Genomic DNA, 25136 nt, shown 5'->3' on the forward strand with positions numbered 1-25136 from the left:
AATGAAGAGTTCTAATGCACGTAGTAATCGTCAAGTGACTATTCATTTGATAGCACAATTGTAAACACTTTACTTTCTTGTTGTGGTTCTAATCTGAGAGACGCTCAAGGGTACTTGAAATTAAATTATTTTTGCAATAAAATTAAATAATATTGGGGGATATTTACAAGCTTATGGGATTTTTATAATAATTACAGTTTAACCATTCATAAATTATCAATGCTAGTGGTTTGGAAGATATATTTTTATTATGAATTTCAAAATTTACAATATTTAATTTTGTGGACATTATAGGCGAAATTTTAGCTATGAACTATAATACCAAAGGTCGTATCTAGCGAGCATAAACAGTGACAAGAAAAGTTATAGCGTTTTAAACAGTATTGAATTTGGTTTCTTCTTTTTTGAAGGTCCGAATTTGCCTTTCGTGGTCAAGAAAAATACACTTAGAAATCCAAAATAGGACAAGGAAAGGCGAGTTGTGTAACCCGCATGAATCTTTTTCGCAATACATTATTTTATTAACAGCCCTGAAGAGCATAATATATTGAGATTAAAATGTGTGTCAAAACTTAAGAGCTAAACATAAAAGTACAAAAAGGATGATGATCTGTGAAACCATGAGTGATGAGTTTGTTACGAGAACAATTAAAATTTGAAAGAGAAAGGAAATAGTTAAGGCAAAAAAGTTACAAACCAATTAAGAGACTAGTGTCTTTATGAAAAGCCGCCGACGAAAAGAACATACACATGTGGGTAGAGAGACATTAGCAATTCCAGTCACAAGGCGGTGAAACCAAGTAGAAGCAGGATGACTCACTCAACGCAGTAGTAAAAATTCTCACAATCAAATGAACACATTCAGTTAGTTTTAAAATATCTTTTTTCTTTGCATAGTCAAGGGACAGCGAACAGGTGAGACGATCACAAGAGGCCATTTACAATTTTAAAGAGACTACTTCTTATTCTATAGAATAATTTACTTTGTTCACATAGATTCGAATAAAGATTTATTATTTATATTATCTTCGGATATTGCACATTAAATTTATTTAGGCCATGTCAACCCTTGCCTCGTGTTTGAGTGTTAAATATTAAAAATATCATGACTCTGCACACAATTAGGCCTGCAAAAATTAATTTTTCTATAGCGCTAGTTCCCTCAGTAGGTCCATGCTCACAGTTTAAACAATTTAAGACAGGGTAAAAAATATTGCAAGCCTTAAAATAAAAAAGTCGCACATATTTACATCTTTGTACACATTTTTCAAGATATTAAAAAAAAATTCTTTAGAGACAACTTAATAATTATAAGAAGTGTAACACAATCGAGGGAAGTACGACGGTTGGAACAAGAGAAATAGTTCTCATTATTTTTTCCTTCTTCAAAATTTGTTTCACCGCCCGATGATGGTGGGCTCGTCGGCCATGGCCATCTCGTCGTTGGGCGCCTTGTTGCCCTTGCGCTTGCGGGAGAAAATCATGAAGGCGCACCCTGATACAAACAGCACCAGGAAAACCAGCCAGGCCAGTGCAAATGACCAGCCGTAGCTAACTACCACCCCCTTGGGGTGAACAAAGTGCAGGTGCACCCGTTCGTAGTCGATCGAGCTGATCAGCACCTCAATCACCACCAGAACTGAGCCACCTATGAAACAGTTTTTTTACATATATTATCTATAAACAAATATCAATTAAGGAAAAAATTGCATTAAATAATTTAATATTTTCAATGCTTATTATTTTTTATTTTCTTCATTTAAAAAAGAGTAATTTAAATTTATTTATACTAACCTGTGATAAAGTGGATACCCCCAGCCAGACGCTTGAACATGTATCTTGGGTTTTGGAAAGTATAAAGTGAGAAGAAGAATCCCATGACCATCAAAAATAGACTGATGATGGCAAATGACACCTCAGTCCGGCTGTAGTCTGCAATAATTAAAATATTTTTTTCTAAATTATTTTAAATTCATAAGAAATTGATGATAATGTTTGGACGGGGGTTTTGTGCAATATGATTTTAATGTTAGTTTTTCACAAATTCACAACGGATCTCAATTTTAATCTACTCGCTAACCCTACACAAATGTTACAGACTAATTTACCTATGCAAAACATTTTGCTTTTCTGCGTCCTGAAGTTGGTGGGTTGGTTGAAAATGCTATTAGACTCGTTACATCCTGAGCAAGACATGTCAAGGGGACAGACAGACAGACACGCATTTATTTCACAAAAGCACACGAATTTTTTAATGCGAGTGAAGGAGCAGCAGCGCAAGCCTTTCCTCCGGCGGGTTGCCTATTACTCGCCTCCGAGGCAAAATAATTTTACGCTCTGTTTCTCACCGACTGAAAATGAGAAAAAGGCAAAACGGAGCAAAAAGGTTGACGGGAAAATTCTTTGGCAACTTTTCGGAGTTGGCGAGCGCAGCAAGCCGTGAATAATACGGTTCACTTCAGGTGAAAGACAATCAACGCGTTTTTGTTATGGAAAGTTTCATCTCTCCTGCATTACTTACTCAGACTGCCGTGATCGACGGTGTGGTCCACCGTTATTTTATGGTCGCTTGGGAAGAATTCTTGATATCTGCACTTTGCTGTAACAAAAGAAGTAAAATATATTAAGAAAAAACTTCATTATCAGTCAAAAAATGTCATTTTTTTTGTTCAATTGGAAAAAAATGAAATTATTTTTAATTGCTGAAGTCGATGAAATTAAGAGTCTTTAATAAACAAAATAATTTAATTGCTTGCACTCTACGCATTTAGCTATAAATTGATTGTGAGAGGGAAAATTTATTTGAAAGACATTTGAAATAATTTTACATGAAGTGTAACACAAATTAGTGAATGTTGCAAAAACTTTTTAGCGCCCAGCATTTTCAACCAGCATCACTCGGCACGTTGAATGTTTTCCAAACGAACGAGACGCCAAACATCATTAATATCAGCTCAGACCGCGCGAACTTCAACTGGCACTCGCCGGCGGCCGTCACTTTTGCGTATAATGAAAGCCATGGTTCGAAAATAAAAACAAACAACGCCATTTCCAGGGTGGAGCAGAGCTTTAAACACCGCTCGCGCTCATAAAAGTTCCTCTGTTCATTTGGGTTATTGCTAGCGGGAGAGAGACGAGAAAAATACCTCTCGCTGTGAGTAATGTAGGTGACAATCATAATGGTTATCATTATTCGCGAGAGGAAAGCCTTTTTGGAGCAAGGCCAGATTCTTTCGGACAAAAAAGCGTGCTCTTTGCACCCCTGGCCAACGCCTCGAAAGCCTCCAGCTGAACTCGTGCCGTTGCCAAAACACATTGTACGGTTGAAATATAAAATTTAACTGGGACCAAACAAAACAAGTCTATGAAAAAATTGCTTAGATTTGCTGTTTCTCTTTGAGAAGAAATTCTTTCTTCTGTTTGCTTCCGAGAACAAGAGAAAACACACACTCACAATATAAAAATAGATCAAAGATGCTTTTATACTTTGTATTTATTAATTTTATTTCATGTGGCAACCGCAAAATGCTCATCAATGGAGAGTTTTTAAACATAAATTAAAGAGAATTTTGATTGAAATAATAATACCTAAGAGAAAAGTTATTCTTCAAGCATATCATTTGCAAAAATTAAATTCTTTAACCCATTTAATTGCTAAAAGAAAAAAAGTTTATAAATTTTGGTTTCAATTAAATATTTATTTATGCGTTCACCCTTTATTCTCTGCCCAAGTATATCATATATAAATTCAATATTACAAATTTTGATATATTACACGAGAGAAAAATAACAAAATACGATAGAGAAAAAAAAATTCATTATAAATTTACACTCATTAATTATACTTTTAAATTTTCCAATATTAATTTCCTTTTTAAATTTACTTTCCCATGTTTGCATTTGATCTTATTTTTAGCTTTATGAGTTGTATGCTTTCATCACTTGAAATAAGACTTGTTAATTAAAATTATATATTTTCATTGGAAAATTGGCTACATTTCCGTATTTATATCAACAACAAAGCTCTCCATTTCCTGAGAGGTGGTGTTCCCTTTAAAAATTGTTTCCTCTCAGTTTTAATAAATGTACGCAACAATTTTGAAGCATTTATTTTTCGGCGACCCAGTTTGCAAATATACGCGAGGTGTGAGTTTCGAGGGCTGTCGCATTTCCCCTGAAATCGCGAATCTCGCCATTGAAGCGACTGGTAACCATGGTGACAATTGTGCCGCAGCCGAGAGGGTAAGGGACCTGTTGCCTTTGTTGGCCACTCAACGCGCGCCACACTCTGAAAGAGTTCCCTAATGGCCTCCTTTCTGGAGAGGCTGCCGAATTAAAAGAGAAAAAATCACTTCCCGCTGCGTGGAAGGAGGATGGATCGAAAAAGCGGCAGCGATTGACATCGACACCTCTTTATATGCTCAAATTTCGCACATCAATATCGGCCCGATTAGGAAAGTGTCAATTAGAGCTTTGATTTAATTGAAAAACTTCTATTCGTAAAAGTTTTCACCCAAGAAATCCTGTTAATTAATTGAGTTTGTGCGGATAAGTCCTGTTAAGAAGAAAGTTTGATTAAAACGCGTAAGACAAAATAGTAGAAAGCGGAGTTTTGCGCCTTGGAAACTTTGCGCAAGTCGTGTGGCGTGACATAATCCGCGTGTGTAAGTTGCAGATATAGCAGCTCACTCGGAAAACTGGCAAGTCCGATTTGCCTCAAGGTTCCGCGCTGCCCAGCCATCACTTCCAGTAAACCCAACTTTTCCTCTGCAGCATTATCCATCCAAGTAGGTTAAAGTTATGCAACATGCACTTCGCTTGAGCTGCGCTGGTTGCAGGAAATCCTTGTATGCAGTCCGCTGTCACATCGTATTCAGACATTCCAAAAGGGATTTTTCATTTTTATTGTTGCTGCTCTTGGTTGCTGCTTCCGATCGGGGTTTTACGAGGGCAAAATTTTTTCAGAATTAGTAAGGGATGGTGTAGATAAATATTGAAGTGGTATCGCTATTTAACAAATTACAAACTTTTAACAAGTATGTAAATGTCAAACGGATGCCACATTTATCAAAAGATCATAAAAACAAAGTAAAAAAGTTAACACGTTTTTAAAATAAATTAAATTTTATTAATTTTTTATATAAAAGTCAATATATTAAATTTTAATACAGTTTCCCTTTGTAACCTATATGATGACAAAGTCCTAAATTTACTTAGGACAAGTTTTCAGCCAAATTGGCTTTTCTAATGTTCACATCTTATTTCAAACTCAGAACAATTATCTCTGCACTCACTAAATAATTAGGAAAGTTTTACTCGGCAGCTTATTTTCAATATTAAAGTCTTGCACATTGTTCAGCTCTAATTGAAGGGCAGAATTTTGCTCCTTTGTGTCGTGTTGTAAAATAACGAAATGGGCGGTTCAAAAGCGGTCAATTTTCACATAATTAGAGTAAATTACGCCCAGGGCCGTGCTTCTGTATAAACGACAATTAAAATTGCCCTGCACAACCTCTCATTACTGCGCGTCTATTTACCAGTAATGGAAACATACAGTGGAGTGAACGAGCGAGCGAGGCCCTACAATGCAGCATTATCGTCCGGTTTCAGCGGCTAATAAATGTTCTTTTATGTGACACGAGTAATAACACACGCAGACCGGGGCAAGAGGTGCTGTGGACGCGCACAAATTGGCCGCTTCGATTCGAGGCTGGCGCACGGCCAGTTGCGAATTCCTTTGTTTTGCGCTTAAAACCGAGACTGACTTTCAGAATCTTGCTCAACTCTAGCAAGAGGGATATTTTCATCCAATTTTAGCTTGCGAGTAATTTTCTAGAAAATCCGATTCCGTTCATTTTTTAGTTCAAATAAGATTGTTAATATAACTGAATACACAAAAATTATTAAATATATAATTTTTTTAATATTTTGGGATATCAGAAAAAAATTTGTTTTATGAATAAAAAGTATTAAAATTACTGGTATATTTAAAACCTTGTAAAATATTGGAAATCAGCAATATTAAAAAAAAAAATATTAATTCAATGTGGAATTCCGGAATGTGGAGAGGAATTAATATTTAATGTGAACCCTATTATCAGAACGTGTGCGAATCCAAGCGAGAATAAAACGCGCGGCGCAGGGATGATGACCGAATGACCTAGATAATCCGAACCTCATCAAGTCGGGGAGCGCATCCATTCAGTGCAGTTGAAATTTTTACCAGATAACAATCTGGCTTGCATTGTTGCTTTGCTGCCGGTGCAATTTTCCATTCCTACAATTTCAATATGGCTCCGAACATCCCCGTTGCAAATGCGATGCACGTCAAAGAGCTGCATTGATAGAAGATAAAGAACTCAATTATTGCTGCCCTCGGCATCTATCATGATGGATTCACTTTTCTCTATTACATTCACTATTGTTTGTGATGAGTTAATATTATATGACTTTCTCTAGAAGATTTATTAGAGAAATATAATTATGGACGAATAATAGTAATCAACATTTTCCTCCCGTTCTGATCTTTAAAAAAAAATCACCAGTAATTAAGTTGAAAGGGAAGTTGTTGAATTTTATGCCTAGAGCACTTTTCTGTTAATGGAGCTTTTCGTGAAAGTTTCATGTTTTATTTAATACGAGGTGCCTTTGACCTTTTCCCAAAGTGGTGCACGGATATGTACCGGAGGTGAGAGGAAAGAGCAACACACTCACACATGCGGTTGCCTGTTCACGGCCTGTAAATTTTAATAATTAATTCTTTTGCCTGTGCGCTACAGGTCGAATGAAAACGCTTTCAAAGAGGAGGCGTTCAAAATTCACATGAGGTACAGCAAAAGTGCTGCTAATTTCAAAGAGATGAAATTTAACTTTTAAATGGACATTTGGCACGAGGAAATATTTTGGCGCCGCAATAGAAAAAAACGCACATAGGCAAAAAAAATTAAAAGTACAAATCTTTAAGTCCTCTGGAAAAATCTATCCTTTCCAAAGGGCCAAAAGATGTCTATAAAATTAGAACTTCGTAAAAAATCATCAAAATTTACCTAGTTATAACTCGAAAAATTATTTACTTAACCCCTCACGTCTATTGTATAAACGAACTGCATTCAAAATTAAAAAGCATGTCATCAGATTTCTTGTCTAATAATTGCGGAGAACAATTTTGGGCGCATCTTCACATTCACGTGACGGACTAAGTGTTTTCCGAGCGATTGTTGTGATTGGCATGGACGAATGTTATTTCTGAAGCCGCATCTCAACGCAAACTAAAAGCCTGAACAGTCGACGTGACATAACACACCGTGAGAGTCAAAAACACGCACCGTCAGGACCAAACTGGCACAAAAGTATCGCCTTTCCTATAATTACGACAACCCTTCTATTCGTCATTATGCAGTAGACTAAATAATTGACCTCGATTTTACAATTTTAAAGATAAATGGAAAATGGATTTGTATGAATCTGAGTGACCCCTGAAAGATGTTTATCTGCAATGCAGTAGTTTGTTTCCATTGATTTTTTTTTTGCGAATTTTTTAATATTAGTAATTAATTCCTGCCAAGGCGAACGCATTGTGTAGTAAAACAGAGTTTACTGCTGTAGACAACGCGCGTTTCCTTGTGCGGCATCTCCAATTTAAATTTACGTTTTACAGCCCTTCGGCTCACAAGAGCTCGCATTTCAGAACACGTCCGCTAATAAAGCGGCGGGTTTTATTAGCCCGAAGGATTGTTCTTGCAAAGAAGTTGTTCTCAGCAAGTCGATTTCTCTTTCAAAAGTTCAAAAGGCTCGGTTGATGGACGACCACTGCGACTTCTGCGCTCTATAAAATCACGCTGATGATGGACTTACTTCAATCGCTGGCCACCATTTCAAAGGCCAAATAAATTCGCGTCAAACTTTTGCGAAAAAGTGTGTGTGCGAGTTGAGGTGTTCGAGTTTAACCTTGATTTCTTGATTTTTCTTAAGCCATTGGCAGGGCTTTGTAGTACTACTACGCACCCACACACCAAACTATTCATACAGATGAAGATCACACAAGGATGACGAAGCGGTCTAAAATAGAATTCACGAATTCTGATCTCACCCGCAATATGAGATTCACAGTTGAATGAAACAACTTTTTTCTTAATCAAAACATTACAAGATTTTTAAAATGGTTCCGACGGTTTTTTTACGAATCATATAATGACGGAAATGGCTCAAATCTGAATTCCTCTGAAAAGGCCAAAATTTCTTCAAAATCAAAAGTGATAATAAATTTATAAAATTTTCCACAATTTTTGAAAATTAATAGAATTCATTGGTACTAAAAACTGATCTGTAGGATTCATGATAATGTAATATCTAGATTTTTTATCTCCTTGTGATATTTTATACGTCGTCTTATAATAAAATTATCGCTTTGAAGATGACAAATTTCATCAAAAAAGTTATCTAAAAAAAGCATCACTATTTTTAAATATACGTATAATTAATAAGAAATTAAAATATTTCATGTTGGCATTCAATTTATTTCCTCTCGTTTAGTTCAATGCGGAAAAAAAACATCATAAATGAGTAACGACTTCACTGATGTAATTTGTGCAAAATTGCAATGCTCTCGCGATCGAAGGCAAATGCAGTCAGTTGTATATTTTTATACGCGCTTGGAAAGTGGAACTGCATCATCTCATAAAACAAGGCGGCGTCGGTGAACGAGGCTGTGCCAACTGATCGATATTTGTCCTGGAGCTGATTAGTAAAAACGAGCCGTGCCAATTCGCGAAAACAAAAAGCATCAATGCCGCCGCCGCCGCCTGCACAGCGCGAACACGGAACTGGCTCCTGGCAACACGCCGCCGATTCCAATCAACTCCTGTGCGCCGTGAAATTTGCCGCTTCTCCATTGACCTCGATAGTATGACCTGCCAAATCCGCGGAATTTTAATTCAAATAAACGCGAGAAAAAATTTCTCAAGCGTTGTATCTACGCCGAGAACAGGAATTTTTACTTCTGCATGATTTCCATGTTGTTCTATTTTTAGATACGATTAATTTTATAATCAGATTTTTTTTAAATTGTGGAGTTGAATTTTATTAGTACAAAATTTACACACAAAGTTTTCAATGCGGTTCTTTTGATTGAAAAAAAATTAATATTCAACAGAGAGAAAAATTTTTCTACCGCAAAACCCATTAAATATACTGAAAATTTTTTCGTTTTCTGGATCAACACCGGCAAAAAAAAATATATATAAAAATCTTCATTGAGGCGCCAAGAAAAATAATATTATATATCATTTAAAAATAGTTTATTTCACGGTCTATATAATTCAAATAGGGACATTTGCCACTTGAACATTGGACTCATCAATTCGAAGCGGACAAATAAACGAGCCGCAGACGATGAGGTGGTTAAAAATAAAAGAATCCACAGGTCCAGAAATAAAAAAACAAAGCGCGCGCGGACGAGTTTTTCTCTCCTCTCTCTGATCCTACTCCATCTCCTGTGTTATCTTTTTTTTAATTCGGTGCACACTGCTCGACTATTAACCAAATTAACTCCGACCCATTAAATTCGCTCGCTCGCTTTTATTCGGTGGAAAATTTCATAATGGCGAGAATGCTAGACTTAGTTGTTATGCGAGGGAGATCGGATGGAGCAATAAAAGAGCGCAAGGTAAACAAACTCAAAGACACGACTGGTGGGATATTATTTGGATTCTGCATTTATAGGAGAAGATCGTGCCGTTGCGAAATAAATACAAGAGATAAGTTATACGTCAGAAGACTTTTTAACTAAGTAGGTAAAGAAAGACTTGAAGGGTGGAAAACCTTGCAAATATATAACATGTATAATTTATTTATGCTATAAAAATTAACTACTTGAAATTTAATTGAGGTAATTCTTTTTTTAAATTGTTTATTGAATTTATTTAATTCTTGATCTAGTTCTTGAAATTTAAGAATTTAAAAAAAATCAGAATTTAAAAGTAGCAAAATAAATTACTATAAATAAATAAATAATTATGCTTTGATCCATGAAAATTGTATCTGATCTTTTAGATTAAAACTATTATTTATTAACAAAAAGTTTTTATTATCTAATAGATAATATATCTTGTTTTTAGTTATTAATAATTTAATCTCCAAAATAATCTCCAAAACAATTGAAAATAAATTTATTTGTATTATTATTTTTAATATGAATTCATTAATTTAAAAATTAGCCAATTAGAGGTCAACAAAGCCAACGAGTATTTATTCTAGCACACAAAGTTAAGCTCTTGTGAAATTTTGAAATCCACTCTTTTTTTTCTTCCGCTCTAATTCGCATTTCATGCCCATTAATTAACCGACCAGCAGAAGAGCGCGTTTTTCGGCTTTTAGCGATTTTTCGCATAGTCGGCGGGAAGCAGCAGTGCTTGTATGCGCGGGTGAACTTTTCGTTGGATTCGCGTTGCTATCGAGAGAAAGAGAAGATTCGGGGTCGGGTCCTGCCTGGGCATTGTGCCTAGGGGCAGCCCTTGCGGCTGTCTAAATTAGATCGTACATGTTGGCTGCACAGCTGCGAGAAGAAGAAAGAGCAGCAACACGAACACTGCCGTGTGCGGCCGATGGACTCTCTTTCTTTCTCTCTCTCAAAAATCTTCTCTCCTCCCTTCGACGGCCGAGAGAAAAGAAAGAAAGAAAGAAAGAGCCTCTAACAATAGAAAACGTCGCGCAACCCTTTCTCCTTTTCCCAATGAGTCAATCGCGAGATATTCCCTGTGCACGCCGACTGAAATATTATACCCCCTCCCCCTTTGGCACCCTGTTCGAATCCTGATGCCTTTCCCTCCACCCGTTCCTCAATTTCGGAGCGCTGCGCAAATTAAAGTATGCAAATGAGCTCTTCATCTCCGCTTAATTGCGTGTAAAGTAAAGTGGGCTCACAATGTGTGCGCGAGTGCTTCGCTGAAAATTAATTGCGCTGCTACTCCACTCTTTATTATTCAAATGTGCAACATTTTTAAAATTACAATCATCCACAAGAGATAATAAAAAGGCCTTTGTGGTAATTACTTGTGTAGTAAAAAATTCAAAAAAATTTAAAAATTTAACATTTCGAAATAAAATGTTGGAAAATTTAACTTAATATTGGACGAATTTTGATGATCAAAAGCCGCTTAATATATATATTATTCAAGAATGACATTAATAGAATTAATTTATGTCCAAATACAGTATGATTATTCAGTATCACGGGAATTGATGATAATCATACATCAGGAAAAATTATTTTGAAATAAGAGTATCAATTTTCATTTACAATATATTAATCGTTCTTCTTTAATTCAAATATAGTAAATCTGTTGATACTGGATCACCACATATTTTCCTAACTCTGATTAGATCCACTATCATATGCAAACAGCATGGCTGCTTTGGTGGCTATTGACTGTTAATGAGTTCACTCAGTTAACCTTTATCCTATCTTTATTTACTTTTTGAATATTAATTCCGTTTCTAATAAATTCAAATTGCCATTGAGAATTAATCATTTCAACATACTCTCTTTATCAATTAAAGCTTCATACAACCCATTACTGCAATATATCCTAGTATTTTTATGAGAATTTCATGCGTAACTAAATTTTTCAATGACAATTGCAAAACTTTTATCCACCGACTATTATTTATTTCTATTTTTATTTGACTTGTTGAAAAGATTTGATCACTGTGTTTCTTTTCACGTTAAATATTTTTCTAAGAAATTCGGCTCAATCCATGCAACAGATGGAGCAAAAAGAAATCTGCTCTTATACTTTGTAACATCTTTGGTCTGCATACAGAACACATGATAAGAGAATATAGCAAGTTGGCTCATGTCTAATGAGGCAAAAGTTTTAGCTACGCCACTATAACAAATCTGCTTCAAGTTTTGAACTGTGAAAGTTTTGCGGCGTGTCTGTATTATTGCAGCGTTAAAATTTGATCTTTCCAACTGTTCCGAACTTCTGTTAAAAGTAATTAATTTTACGATAATTCTCCGTAATTTCACTCAACGCTGATCAAACTGGGCCTAAGACGGCCTGGGATCAGAGGATTTTGAGCATCAAACGCGCGCGGTCTTGTGTTAAATTATTCGACGGCCTCAAATATTTGCCCGCTTCGGGACAAATTCCTGTGAGCTCAAAAGCACACACTAATTATTCCGCCTTAGGCCACCTCTCCAAGTTGCACAACGTCCTGAACTTGCCGAGCGCAATCTTGCTTCACATCTTTTAATCCGTGCCTGGAAGAAAGAGCACTGAGCAAAAGGTACTTTGTCTCTTTCGGCAAAAAGCAGCTCCACACAGATCAATATTTTATTATTCAAGAGAGAGCGCGCGCTCGCCCGCCGGCCGTGAGCGTTTAGCACGAGCAGCCCTCGCGCCTTTCTTCTGCCTTCATCCACCTTGGGCCGACGTGACCCACCCTTCAGACAATGCACCCCTTGTGTCAATGTGCTCGGACCGCGGCGACGCGCCGAACAAGAAAAAACATACACACTCACTCCTTGGCCGAGATTCAAAAGCGGGACGTCTCCGGAATATATAGAACGAGGGAGACAAAGTTCATTATCTCCAAGGCGACTATTTTTAGCGGTTTAACCCTTTCTTTCCACAATTCGTGTCATTGATCTCCTTTGTCAAGTTAAACCTTTTAGATGTTGTTTTTAATTGGGTTGGAAAATTTGAAAAAAAAAAAATACTAATAATTTTCAATTATGATCCATGTTCCTGTTTAGCCACAAAATTTATTTTCTATTAAAAACGTTATTTAAGTCCTGGGATGTTTTGGTCTTCAAAAATTTCTTCTTGAGTTTAAATTTTTATAAAATGTGCTCAGATGTTTCGTCATTTGGAATACACGTCTGCGTTTTCATTTTCACTTTTGGAGTTATTTGTAATTTAACCAATTAAACGAATTAAACAATATGAATTATAAACTGAAAATAATTATAGATCAATAAAAACGTTTAAAGCTCTTAAGAGGCTATAAATTGTGTGTTATATAAAAAATCATTAACTGAACATTAATATATACTAACTTGCTTGCTATATATCTGGGCAAAACTTCTGTTTTTTGACACAAATTGGTTATTCATATGCGACGCGGGATTGAATTTAATCCAATTTCCAATTTCCATTTCCCTTTTATTAAACAATAGCTATGTTTGCTACCGCCATAAATATCCGCAATCGAACGCTTTGAAGTGGCAAACAATTTTTTTTTTGTATTACCACAACATTCGTTTCGCCGTCAGCATTCAGATGCAAATGTTTTCGATTCGCCACACAACAAGAGAGAGTATTTGATTTCACGACACGAAATCCGAATCGCTTTCACGCCGCTTTTTCATTATTTCCGCGCCGAGCTTCAATTTCATTGTGCGTCGCCGAAAAGCAAAGAGAAAAAATGCGCAGCTAAACATACGGTGCCGTCGCTCTTCGAAATGTGATTCAAAATGAAACAGCAGCACACGCACTACCCTCTCAATGATATTAAAAAAAAATGCGAAATCTCTCTGGCTTTTGAATGTTTTTCCCGTGCATTTAGCTGCTGGTGCAAATTTCCGCGTGTCTGAAGCCGCGAAAGCGAGGAAGCCCCCTTTATTATTGATTCCCGGCAGCTCTTTGCAATTATAAGAATGCGCTGCTGAATTTTTTGTATTTTTTATGTATTGTGTAGCTCAAGTATTTATCTCGATCGCGCACAGCGTAATTATATTACTCAACAAAATGTACCGCATTTTTCATCATATTTTTTTAATTAAGCCGCTCGGAAATATGAAGTGCGTTAAACAAAGAGAGGAGATACAAAAAGCTCCTCCTCAACACCACTGTTTTCTGCGGTCGTATTTGGTAAATTAAATTGCGTGCTTCACGATGTGGAAATATTTCTGCGTTTATGCCGCGATATGGTGAATATAGATATCAACAGGTTCATTTGCGCATTTCGCTTGTTGGTCAATATCAATTTTATATTGGTCCCGATTGGCCTTTGACTTTTGGGTGGTGCCTGGTAATGGAAATTTAAATTAAAAAATGAGCATTTGCTTTCCCTTTGTCGATATTTACAATACAATAATTTTTATTTTGCTACTTTCATCAGATTAAGTAAAACATTTTAAATAATTTTTTTAACTACTTTTTTATAATATGCTCAAACATTTCATAAAGATGAAATTTATCCTCCTACAAAGATTAAAAAAAAATTTAATAACAAATAAATAAATCTCATTTTTAATTGGCAGTTTATTATTTTAAAAGTTAAAATTTTGTCGTTTGATGTCATTTCCCATTTCAAAAAGTTTTTATTAATGAGACTGATGAATTTTTATCCTTACATGTATGATCTTGGAACATCTGCAGTGTTCAGAATTCAGAATCGCCCCCGCAAACCATCGCTATGCAACACGCAAGACCTTCCTGACGGGCGAATTGCCTAACTCCATATCAGTCGACGTTATCTAATAAAAGCAAGGCAGCGTACCTTTTCCGCGAAAACTCGTCGGACACGCTCGTCACTCACGTTTTATTATTTCCTCCGGTCTATTTTTGCCCGAGAGAAACAATAGCGGTTCCTGTTCGGGGGGACAAGGCCGTATATTTCCAACTAAAAGTGGCAGTGCAGCGCGGATCCGTTCCGCGAGCTGAATTTTCCAGGGCCGGCAGCTTTTTCTTTCTCTGGCGCGCGCGACCCGAGCTGGGATTTGGCTTCATAAATTGTTTCTGCTCACCCGAGGGAATGCTACATCATGTTTGCAGATAGAGCGGAATCGATCCCGGCAATTTTTGGCGTGAAACTGCCGTCGAACGTTCGCACAAAAAATTATAACGGCCGGTGGAGGTGCTCCTGGTGGTACGCGCAAGCTTATTGTAACAGCCTTAATTAATTTGCTACGGCTTTATTGTGGAGAGCTTAACACGTAAACGAGAACTATACATGGCACATACAAAAATAATTTATAAAATAGTTTTGAATGCTTACAAAATACTACCTTCGAACCCAGATTTGTCATGTGATTAAAATAGTGAAGACAAAATATTTCCAAGAAAATTTGCAAATATAGAGTAAGTTAAATAAGATTAAAAACATTTGAATTTTCTCTCTTTTTGAAAGCAATATTTTCCTGAATATTTTAAGATAAAAAATTGCTCTTGTAGATTCGAGCTCATTGTTTTGAGTTTGATAGAATTTTTAGTATTTACGCTTGATAGTTTGTAAAATTTAATTTAATTTTATTGATATACTGTGAAATTATTTTGAATGATTGACTCCTCTTCTTTTGCTGTCGACCGCATCAAGCCTGAGAGAATCAGCTAGTTCAGTTTTTAAGTATAATTTTGAAAGCTTTGAAAGCTTTTATATTTTGACAATGAAACAAAAGCAAACAGCCATGAAAACTTAATATTCAATGTTTTGATAGGTTAATTTATGTTGAGAAAACGAAAACTAGCTGTTCCTCGATGGAAGAATTAGATTGTTTGTATCATAAGTAATGTTGTAATTTTATACAGAAAAAACGATATCCTGCTATTTACCAAATTCTCTGAACTCTCAAGGAGGAAGCTCATAAATAATTTACGCAGCAAAATATTTTTTAGGAAATTACTTTTTTTATCGTAAGTAAAACCAAACAAAAAATAAAATGTGAAGATAATTATTCATTGAGATATGCTTGATATCCAAACTTCAAAAGGAAATAAAATATTTGATGGAGATTTACAATCTTAAAATCATCGCTCTTTCTCTTCCAAATGGACATTTTTAATAGTTTTCCCTACTTAATCAAAATCTGATGTATTTAATACCTCAGATTTACTTTTTTTATAACTTTAAATTAAAATTAGATCATTAAAACGATCAGGCACTCACTTAACATGGTGTTCTCAACGTCGGAAACGTTTCCATAGGAGGTCCTGCATATCCTCCAGAGACCCGAGTGGCTGGTGAGGAAAAAGCGTTTGGTCTCGTTGATGAAGACGCCGGCGTCGGTAGGCGCCGTCAGCGTGAACCAGTGGTCGGTGCTGACGGCCACGATCCAGAGGAAGACGCAGAGGCCGACGGCCGCCGTGCAGCCGAGCAGAACGCGCCGTTCGAACATGACCTGTTCGTAGACGGCCTGCATGCGGCGCTTCATCCTGGCCGCGCGGCCGTGGCCCTTGGCGTCGCCCGCCTCGCTCTCGGCCATCCTGCGGTCGGACACCACGTGGGTGCCGCACGATCAACAACACGGCATCCGCTCGAGCGGCCGTCTGCACCCCGATTGAGGCTGCGGCGCCCCTCCTGCCGCCGCCGCGCGCGCGACCCCCGATCGCTCGCCCGCCCGCCCGCCCGCCCGACGACCCGCCGAGAGGGGCGCCTGCGAAGAACCAACGTCGGCCCTCTGGAATTCCGTTGCGCCCTCAAGTCTTATCCCCTGTACGGCTCCTCATTTCCATGCAAACCAACTCACGCGAGTTGCGGTTTCATCCTTATCTGGCAAATTGAATTTCTTGAGGCTAACCGCAAGAGGAACTGTTTTTTGCGCCGTTTGATGAGAATGAAAATTTAAGAAGAAAATGGTCTTTGCCAAAATGGAAGAGACGCAGTGTAGAATAAATCTTTGGTTTTCATGTCTTTTTGTAAGCAAATTTGCTAATTTTTTTTTGTTCAAAAAGTATCTTTAAATTTGAGAAGAATAACTTTCAAGTAGACACCGACATATCCAGTTTGTAAATTAAAATCATGGAACTGCGTGACCTTTAACTTTACATTAGACTTATGGAAAACAAAGTTGCAAACTTTCACTTACGATGAACGTACAAACTATAGTCAATAGTCTATGGATGGATACTTGTCGTATTTAACTTCCTCTCAACTCTCAACAAACAGATTATTAAGTAAGAAAAACATTCTCCCTTCTAATGCTCATAAATTTTTGTTTTTTTTATTCATTTTATTTAAGGATGGATTGACAGAAAATATAATTACCTAAATTTCCATTACTTGTCTTGGGAATTTTCGCAGACAATTTTTTTTATATAAATAAAATATGCAGATATTGAGAGACAAAGAGATTTATCATTTTCAAAAATTTTCAACTATACATTCTCATAAAAAATTTTACTGTTACATTTATCCATTTTTAAAAACTTTTTGGTTGTTAAACAGAAGATTTTACTTTTCCAAAATTATTTTATTTTAGGCAAACCGTAGTTGAAATAAAAAAGCCGAAAATCGTACGTAAATTTTTGCTTCAATAACAAAATAAACAAATAGTCACTCAGTGTTTCACTTTTCCATTTTATTCCTCTTTAGTTTACATTAAATCGAAGTACCCATCACATTTCGGCGTGTTTGTATTTCGGAGCAAATATAACTCAAAAGACATAAAGTGAACGTTTTATTTGACGAGACGCGACCATTTTAAGAGGGGCCGCTGGAGTGAGTGGTATTATTCCGTCGGCTGGGCGTGCGGGCTACACGCGTATTTTGCTTTTGGTGTGCACGGCCCAGCCGAAACGGATCAATATATTGTACACATACACAGCGAGGCAAAAAGGCAGCGTGCGCTCGCTCGCTCGCTGCATCATCCGCCAAAGCAGGGCAGCCCTAGCGGCGCAGCGTGCGAGATCGTCGGACCCATTTGCGCCCTTTGTAGTAAAACTACACCCTACTCCGACGGCACCGTGCAAAACAAACCAAATCCAACCCACCTGCCTCCATTCTAACCCACCGACTGCCATGGATTAGGCGACAAAGCACGCGGACGGACTCGGCACTCGTCAGATTTTCTCTTTGTCTCGTCTTTCCAAATTTTTTTTAAAGTCTGCGTTGATTTTTTGTGGAAACAAAAGCTGCTGAAATATTTAAAAGAAGCCTTTTTGAACAAAGGATAAAATCATTGTGTAGTAAAAAAATTCAAAATTTATGGAAATGAAGCTAATAAGAAATTCATGCATTAATTTTTTTTTTTAAATTGTGTTTAATTTTTATTTATATTTTAATAAAAGTCAAATTCTGCGTATCAATTGGACTAAATTGTGCTAGTTTTATAACTAAACTGTTAATTGAAGTTCCAATAATCGCAAAATTAGATTAAAACAGGTTTATCCCTTTGGAATCATTGAAATCCTAAAAAATAAATTAATAGAAATAACAACATAAAGTCTTCGTCACTCCTTTTCCAGTAAAAACGTCCACAGTTTGAAATGTTGGCCCACCGCTGACACCCCATCCATCACCTCTATATTTATCTCTAAATAGACAGTCCCACTTTTATTTTATTTGAAAACCTGGTGTCGGTGCATGTGGTAAGGGTTAAATGTGAGCCGAGAGAGAAAAAACTTTTTCGGAAGAGGTGCAGTTGCGTAGGGAGAAAAGTTTTGGGATTCATCGGAGGCTCTTCCCGAAAACGTCTCTTGCTCCATTGAAAGATCTATTTCGGTGGTCAATAAATCCGCGGGAGAACAGAAGAAAAGGCGCGAGCGAGTACGCTCTGTGTGTATGACGGTCTGGAAATAGCACGTGGAGGCGGGCGAGCGTCGAATTAATTGAAAATCGCGCGTGCATCTGGAGAAAGTTAATTAGCCGGGCGTGAAAAGGAGGGCAGAATTTCACGAAACTTTGTGTGTGCGAGAATAAATCACGGCTCTGTGATGCTTTTCTGGCCGCCTCCAAAATAAAACCGAGACACGGAATTTATATTTCTTTTCGTCGCTCCTCCTTCCTTCTCATAGCGGCCCGCGAATTTATTTGTTTTCTTTTTCCGTGCCATCAAAATTAACCTGCCGCGGAGCGAGAGTTTGTTTGTTTTTGCTTCGTTAGGAGCGAATTTACACAGAGTGGAGCGGTGCTGTGGGACTTCACTTGCGGGACCCTCTTTTAATCAAAACACGTGTCCAAAAACATCTTTTGCTTGTTTTTTTTTCATTGATTTGTTTTGTTTTTATTTTTCAAACGAAAATCTTTATACAGTTCATTTCTTCAAAAGCCTAATTTTAATACTATTTTCTGTTAATTTTTTTCTTCAATTTAAATTTCAATCTGCAAACTTTAAATTGATTATGATTTTTACTAAAATGATATTTTCATTAATACTTATAAGAAATGTAAAATAAAATTTTAAAAATCAAATTTACTTTTACAGTAAAAAAATTAAATCATTACTATTTAATGAACAGTTTATTTTCCTTTTTAAGCTTTTAAAACTAGGAAATAGCATAAAAAGTATAAAATAATTTATACTGTATAATCGTTTATGTAATAATTGTTCCTTTAATTAATTGTTCTTTTAAATGTTTTCATTAAGAATTTCTGATAACATTTTGATGATCTCGCAAATCCTTTCAAATTATGTTCAAATTAGCTAAAAACTAGCCTGATTATGATCACAATTGATATATTATTTATTCTACACTGAAGTCATACGAAAAAAAAAAAATAGAAATTAAAAAAATTGAGCAGAAAGGGTATCATTCAAAACTTTCAATTCTATGGAGCTGGGTTAAATGGGCTGCGCAATTTGGGATTGGGGAATTTGTTCGCCGTTGGGACATATTGCGGGGCGTGAGAATATTGCGTGAGAGGAAAAGGTGTTCCATTATTTTGCTTCCTCAGTATGAGGCGCACCGCAGGCTCAAATAATGCAAAGCTGGCGGCAGGATCAACAGTTGAAACGGAGGAGAAGGACAGGCTCAAAAATGCCACTAGGGTCTGTGGGGCGGTGTTGCATAGCAAAGCGGGGCTCAAAGAGCAAAGGACGATGGCAGAGGTGAATTTGCTTGTCGAGCGCGCCGTTTGATGGAATAAGTGACTAAACTGCTCTACTGCTCGAGAGAGACCATAGCTACGGAAATACTCCCTGGGCACAAAAGAAAGAGACACACGAAGAGCAGAGCAGGCGGGCGTGAGCGAGCGAGCGTTCTCCGATGGCAACAAAAACTTGCTAGAGTGAGTGCCGCGTCTCTATTTTGGTGCGACGAGCTCCACTAATGCTGCCGTAGAACCATCTCATACACCGCCTCTCGATTTGCTCCCCACGGGGGATTATTTAATTAAGACGCACACCGCGCCGACTACACCAATTTTAATTAAAGTTTGGTTTATATAATGCCATTGTTTTCTCAAGAACAGCTTATTTGGGCACAATTAAACTGATCAAACAGGTTTTTAAAATTTTTATATTTTGCCATTCCCATCGTAACTAATTTTTTTTTTATCTCGTTTCAACTCTTCAATATTGATTGAAATAAAAAAATCCATACAGTTGTTATTCTTCTAAATTAATATGTTTCAACAGTGATTTCAAGTGGAAATTGTTAAAAACATTAACAATTTTTGTTAAATTATAATAACTTTTACTACTTTGTTTTAAACAAAACATTATCATTATCATCATTCATTAATAAAAGTTGGTTGTCAGAGATAAATATTAACTAATTTTAAATAATAGAATTCGCTTTTTAAAGTAATACACACAAATTCAATCATTTGTTGAAAGCTAAAAAATTAAGTTCTGGCTAATTTATTATTTCACTTATATAAAATTGCATTGTATATATTTAATGGGCCAAGTGCTTTTACTCACAATCCTCGTGCCATTAATCCCTCAGCAGGCTTAGTTTGTACATGGTTTTGAGTGTCTCGTAGTCGTCGAGCTGTCTGGTGGCAGCGACGGCCGAACGGCTCAACTTACGGGAGGGAGTGCGCAATTGCGATAAGAGTGGGCGACTCTGGCCAGCGGTGGGCTTGGACAGAAAAAAATTCTCTGCAAAGCCGGCTGGTGCTTCAAAGGACACCATCTTCAGAGGCTTTTGGAGCTCTTTTGTTGCGAGCGACTCCGCCTCACCGATCTTCTTAAACGTCTCTCTCATGCGCGCCCACTTGGCGCTCACCTGCCGAGCTGTCACCTGACATGAGAAACGAAAAGGATTAGGCTGCAAACTAAAGTTGAGCGATCACAACTGTCTAATCAATCTTTTAGCCAATTTTTCACCAAATTTAATGTACCTCAATTCCTCGGTCTTGCAAATTTGAGGCGATTAAAATCCACACGTCCTCGTCTGAAGACACGACGCCAAATAAGTATTTGTGTTTTTCATAGGAATTCATCAATTCGAAAATCTCTCCTCGTTGCCATATTCTATGCCCTTTAATTGTGAATAAGTTTTGAAACTTAACTCCGTAAAACTACATTAATGATTTACGATCTACCACTTAAAGAGTCGTAAAAGTACTTCTTCACCCCGCTCCTCCTGAGGCCTCCTATCATTATGTTTCACTTTTCACGATCTTCTGGTTCACACCCAAATCATATTTTCTACAATGTTTACATTTTTGACGACTACCTTTTGTTTCCTAGTAATACACGTAGCGGATCGCGTGACTGCATCAAATTAAGCCACCCCTTGCAGTTATTTCAAAGTAGGCAGAAATTCTCCTCCCGGCGCTCCAAATTGCACCCTCTGACATCTGCCAGTCGTTTCAGAAAATTGTAATTGTGTCAAAATCTTTTCGTGTAATTAAAAAAAATTTGTTTCATATAACTAGCTATAAATATTACAGTTGACATTTAAACAATAAAATAAAATATAATATTTTGATTTAAACTGATATTTACTAAAAAAAAATTTCTCGCACGTCCAGTGAAGATTTTATGAAATTTTTATTGCGCTTCATGAAATTTGCTTCAAGTGTTGGTTTTCCAGTCTCAGTTCCTCCAAAAACGTCTTGTAGCTCACTTCGTTTTTGCTCTTCCTGGGCTTCCTTGCAAACATAAAACCAACAGCCTGTATCAGAAAAAAAAGATACCAAATTATTATCTAAAAAAAACTTAACATTATATTTATCAAACCCCTTCATTTTGAATTTCCAAATTGGCCGGCTGGTTTTCGCAGTCCAAATACCACAACAGGTCCTGGTAATCAACGTCCCCATTGCTGCTGGTTTTTATTCTAAAATTAAAAATTATAAGTTTGATCGTAACTTAAAAAACGAAGCTAGGGCACGTGTCAAATATTTTCGCCAATAGGTCGACAGGCAAAGGCACGGGTAGACTGCGGCAAGCGGCCCAGGCGTTGTTCCTGTCCAGGAAACCCGTTTTTCTGTGATCTCGGTCAATAAGTTCAATTTTGAGAAGGTCGATGTCTTTGAACAACTGGCGTTGCAACAGCGAGTGCACTTTTGACCTAAATGCATAAGTTTAAAATCTTATTTTTCAATTTAAAAACAAAATTAATTTACCTCAAGGCATGATTGGGGGGCTGATCGTCAGGCACAGCGTATCTGCGAAGCAAAGTGACGTACTCGTGTTCTGTGAGGAAATCCTCAGGCAAGAGGGCTTCCAAAATATCCCTGAATTTTTTAAGCTTTAATTTTTTTCCACGTGAAATTGCAAATTTCTACCGAAAGTGCCGAGTGGCAACTGCTCCGTGGCCGTAGTCGTCGTTTTCCATGAGAGCTGCGACCATGTCTTTGTACCTGGTGCCGAGGTGAGGTCGCATTTTGTCCAAAATCAGTTTGCTGTTGCTCAGGGGAAACTCCCTGCAGTTGGTCTCCATGTAGGTGAGCGCGTAGTCGTCAGCGTCGTGCAGGACAAACTCGAATTTGTTGACCACAATTGTCGCGCCGATAAAAAAGTCGTCGGCCCTGTACAGCTCGGGTTTGTCGTCCACATTGAGCATGTCCTGGTTAGGCTTGAAAAGGGCACCTCTTTCCAAAAACTTGCCACCTTTGTAGCCTTTTTTTTTAAATTTAATCGTAATATCAAAATTTTTAAATGCAGCTGCTCACCAGTGTTGGGAGTGAACACCTCGTGAATGGAAATGGTGTCGTCGCTCAAGTAATAGGAAAAGATAAACTTGCGAACTTCGCATCCCTCCTTTAGTTTGGCAGCAAATCTCAAAACGTGACTCTCCAAACCTTGCCTTTTTTGTAGAAACATAAATGAATATTCTAATTTAATTTTTATTCAAATTACCTGTCTTTCGTGAAAAACTGGGTGAGATCCTTCTGCCTTTCCTTCATGATGAAACTCTTGCAGTTGGCCGCCGAATCTTCGTACGAACCAAAACCATTGTAGGGAGGCAAATGGCCCTTGGGTGGATGTTTGGCAGATTCTCGCGTTTCGTCGCGCGGGTATGGCAAGGGAGTAAAATCCTCTGAAAATTGATATTGAAATCTAATTCAGACATGAATTTTTCAATAAAAAATTAAAAATTAATGTGCGTAAATAATAAAAATGTAAGCATTTCATAAAATTTAAAAAAAAAATATTATATAATTATAATATAATACATGCTTATATCTCTTTAAATTTTAAGATTTCCTTGCTTGCTTTATTGGTGGCTCAACAAAAGCATCATATTTTTACTTTTTTAATTAAAAAAAATTTAAACCAAACACTAATTCTTTTAAAGCGAAAATGATTTCGATTTAGAAATTGTGACTTCACAGTAAAAAAAATTAAAAACTAGTACAGCTTTGAATTTTCATCACCTTTTCCGTATCGGTCGTTGTAATACTTTTGCGTGAATTTGTCGCAGCTAACGAGCACCACCGGACGTCCGTACACGTTCACAGTGGCTCCAATGAACAACTCGTGGTCTCGGACGTAGTCGATCTTCCGGTAGGCGCCATCGGCAGGACTGGCGTCCTTGAGAAACTGTCTGCCCTTCATGACGTTGAGGATGGGCAGCTGGTCAGGGGCGCCGAGGTCGACAGACACCTCCTTCTTGGGCAGACACTGCCTTTTGACCATGCGGCCGCCGTCTTCAAACAACACCTCCAAGGTGTCGTCGGCCAGGTAGAAGAGCAGCGTGACCTTATGCAGAAGACCGCCTTCATGCTCGCGGTCGTCCCAGTAGCCTTTGAAACTGAGGACGACCCCGTCCAGTTTCAAGAACCGCCTTTCGTCCGGCACAGATGTGCTTTTCGGAGCCACTTCTTTTTTGTCCTCCTCTTTAACAGCCCTATAGATGATATTTCAATAAAATTAATTTTTTATCAAATTAATAATAAATTGAAGAAATTAAACATTTTGATTATTTTTCTCATTTAAATTGAGTTTTATAAAACAAATAAATGATCAGAAATTTTCTCTTTTCATTTTGGAAGAAAAATTTTACCTGAGCTGAGGCTTATCTTGAGGTACCGAGAGTCCAAGTTTCTCCAGCAATAGTCGGGTAAATCTGTCGCAGCCGGTGAGGACGAAGCGACGGCCGTAAATGTCAAGCGTGTTGCCGACGTTCAAGGAGGCGACGCTGTAAAAGCCGCTGCCGTGCGCGGCCATCGAATTGATTTGCGCCACATTTTCTCGGTTCTTTTCCCACTTGGTGGGCATTGGCACACGGTGCCGGTGGATCAAAGTTCCTGAAATATACATATAATTTTTTTTTATTAAAAATCAATTAATATGAAGAATAAATAAATAAATTAAAATTTTCTAATATATTTAATTGAATTAGTATTGGAACTAAATAAAAGTTTTTTTGCTTATTCCAATTTTTACCTTGGAAACAGCCGCTGTTGGTCACCTTTGGCTCCACCACCTGAATTGTGTCATCCTCCAAAAAATAATACAATTGGCACGACTTTTTCTTTCCGCTTTTCTCAAAGCAATCCGCGTCAAACTTCAACACCTAATTTAATATTAAATTTACACTGAGGCAGTTTAATTTTAAAATTTAGACCTGTTTGTCAAAGTAAAGCCAGTGGTTCTTTGGTCCAGGTGGCACTTGGCCTTCAGCGACCACTAAAGTGCCGTCAGGGTTGGGTCTTGCGACGTCAGTCAGCATGCAAACATCGTTGCGAACGCCAAAGTGCTGAGATTTGTTGAATTTTTGCTGGCTCTGTTTCTGCATTAATTTTGTATATAATTTATTTTTTTCAAAGTTCAGACATTTATCACTCACGTGAGGGTCCACTTTGTATCCAGGCAGAACGGGATAATCTTTAAATTTGGACATAATTGAAGAAGCGCGGTGCGGTAAAAAATATTCGTTCGTGAATTTTTATGAAATTTTGAAGAAAGGAATATTTATTTGGATTGTTGGTAAATAAAATAAACAACAATAAAACTATCTCCATGGTAACGTCCATAATGACTAGGAAAATGAAGCTCCTTGTTTCTTGCGATG

General features: G+C 37.2%; 2 protein-coding genes across 2 annotated transcripts; both read right to left on the reverse strand.

Annotated features, from left to right (window-relative positions):
- Window positions 1–1397: 1397 nt before the first annotated feature.
- LOC132196301 (voltage-dependent calcium channel gamma-5 subunit) lies at window positions 1398–16207 on the reverse strand. The gene is made up of 4 exons (XM_059618855.1): window positions 15892–16207; window positions 2522–2599; window positions 1795–1932; window positions 1398–1648 (listed from the first exon to the last, which is right to left on the reverse strand). Exons 1-4 carry the CDS (start codon window positions 16205–16207, stop codon window positions 1398–1400), a joined length of 783 nt encoding a protein of 260 aa, XP_059474838.1.
- LOC132196302 (EF-hand domain-containing family member C2-like) lies at window positions 1868–24965 on the reverse strand. The gene is made up of 16 exons (XM_059618856.1): window positions 24912–24965; window positions 24690–24854; window positions 24509–24638; window positions 24126–24369; window positions 23497–23969; window positions 22979–23159; window positions 22792–22925; window positions 22405–22738; window positions 22243–22353; window positions 22008–22187; window positions 21854–21953; window positions 21214–21788; window positions 21010–21149; window positions 20588–20909; window positions 2522–2599; window positions 1868–1932 (listed from the first exon to the last, which is right to left on the reverse strand). Exons 1-12 carry the CDS (start codon window positions 24963–24965, stop codon window positions 21675–21677), a joined length of 2220 nt encoding a protein of 739 aa, XP_059474839.1. The 3' UTR covers window positions 1868–1932; window positions 2522–2599; window positions 20588–20909; window positions 21010–21149; window positions 21214–21674.
- Window positions 24966–25136: the final 171 nt, after the last annotated feature.

This window comes from Neocloeon triangulifer, unplaced genomic scaffold (genome assembly GCF_031216515.1).
Source record: "Neocloeon triangulifer isolate White Clay Creek 2 clone unplaced genomic scaffold, ASM3121651v1 ptg000012l, whole genome shotgun sequence".
Lineage (NCBI taxonomy): Eukaryota > Metazoa > Arthropoda > Insecta > Ephemeroptera > Baetidae > Neocloeon > Neocloeon triangulifer.

Coding starts and splice junctions, on each gene's coding strand:
- LOC132196301 (XM_059618855.1), bottom strand. CDS start 16,207: ATGGCCGAGAGCGAGGCGGGCGACGCCAAGGGCCACGGCCGCGCGGCC. Junction 2,600..15,891: donor CGTTGAGAACACCATGTTAA/GTGAGTGCCTGA, acceptor CTTTTGTTACAG/CAAAGTGCAGATATCAAGAA. Junction 1,933..2,521: donor CGTCGATCACGGCAGTCTGA/GTAAGTAATGCA, acceptor TAATTATTGCAG/ACTACAGCCGGACTGAGGTG.
- LOC132196302 (XM_059618856.1), bottom strand. CDS start 24,965: ATGTCCAAATTTAAAGATTATCCCGTTCTGCCTGGATACAAAGTGGAC. Junction 24,639..24,689: donor GGCTTTACTTTGACAAACAG/GTCTAAATTTTA, acceptor ATATTAAATTAG/GTGTTGAAGTTTGACGCGGA. Junction 22,926..22,978: donor CAGTTTTTCACGAAAGACAG/GTAATTTGAATA, acceptor TCTACAAAAAAG/GCAAGGTTTGGAGAGTCACG.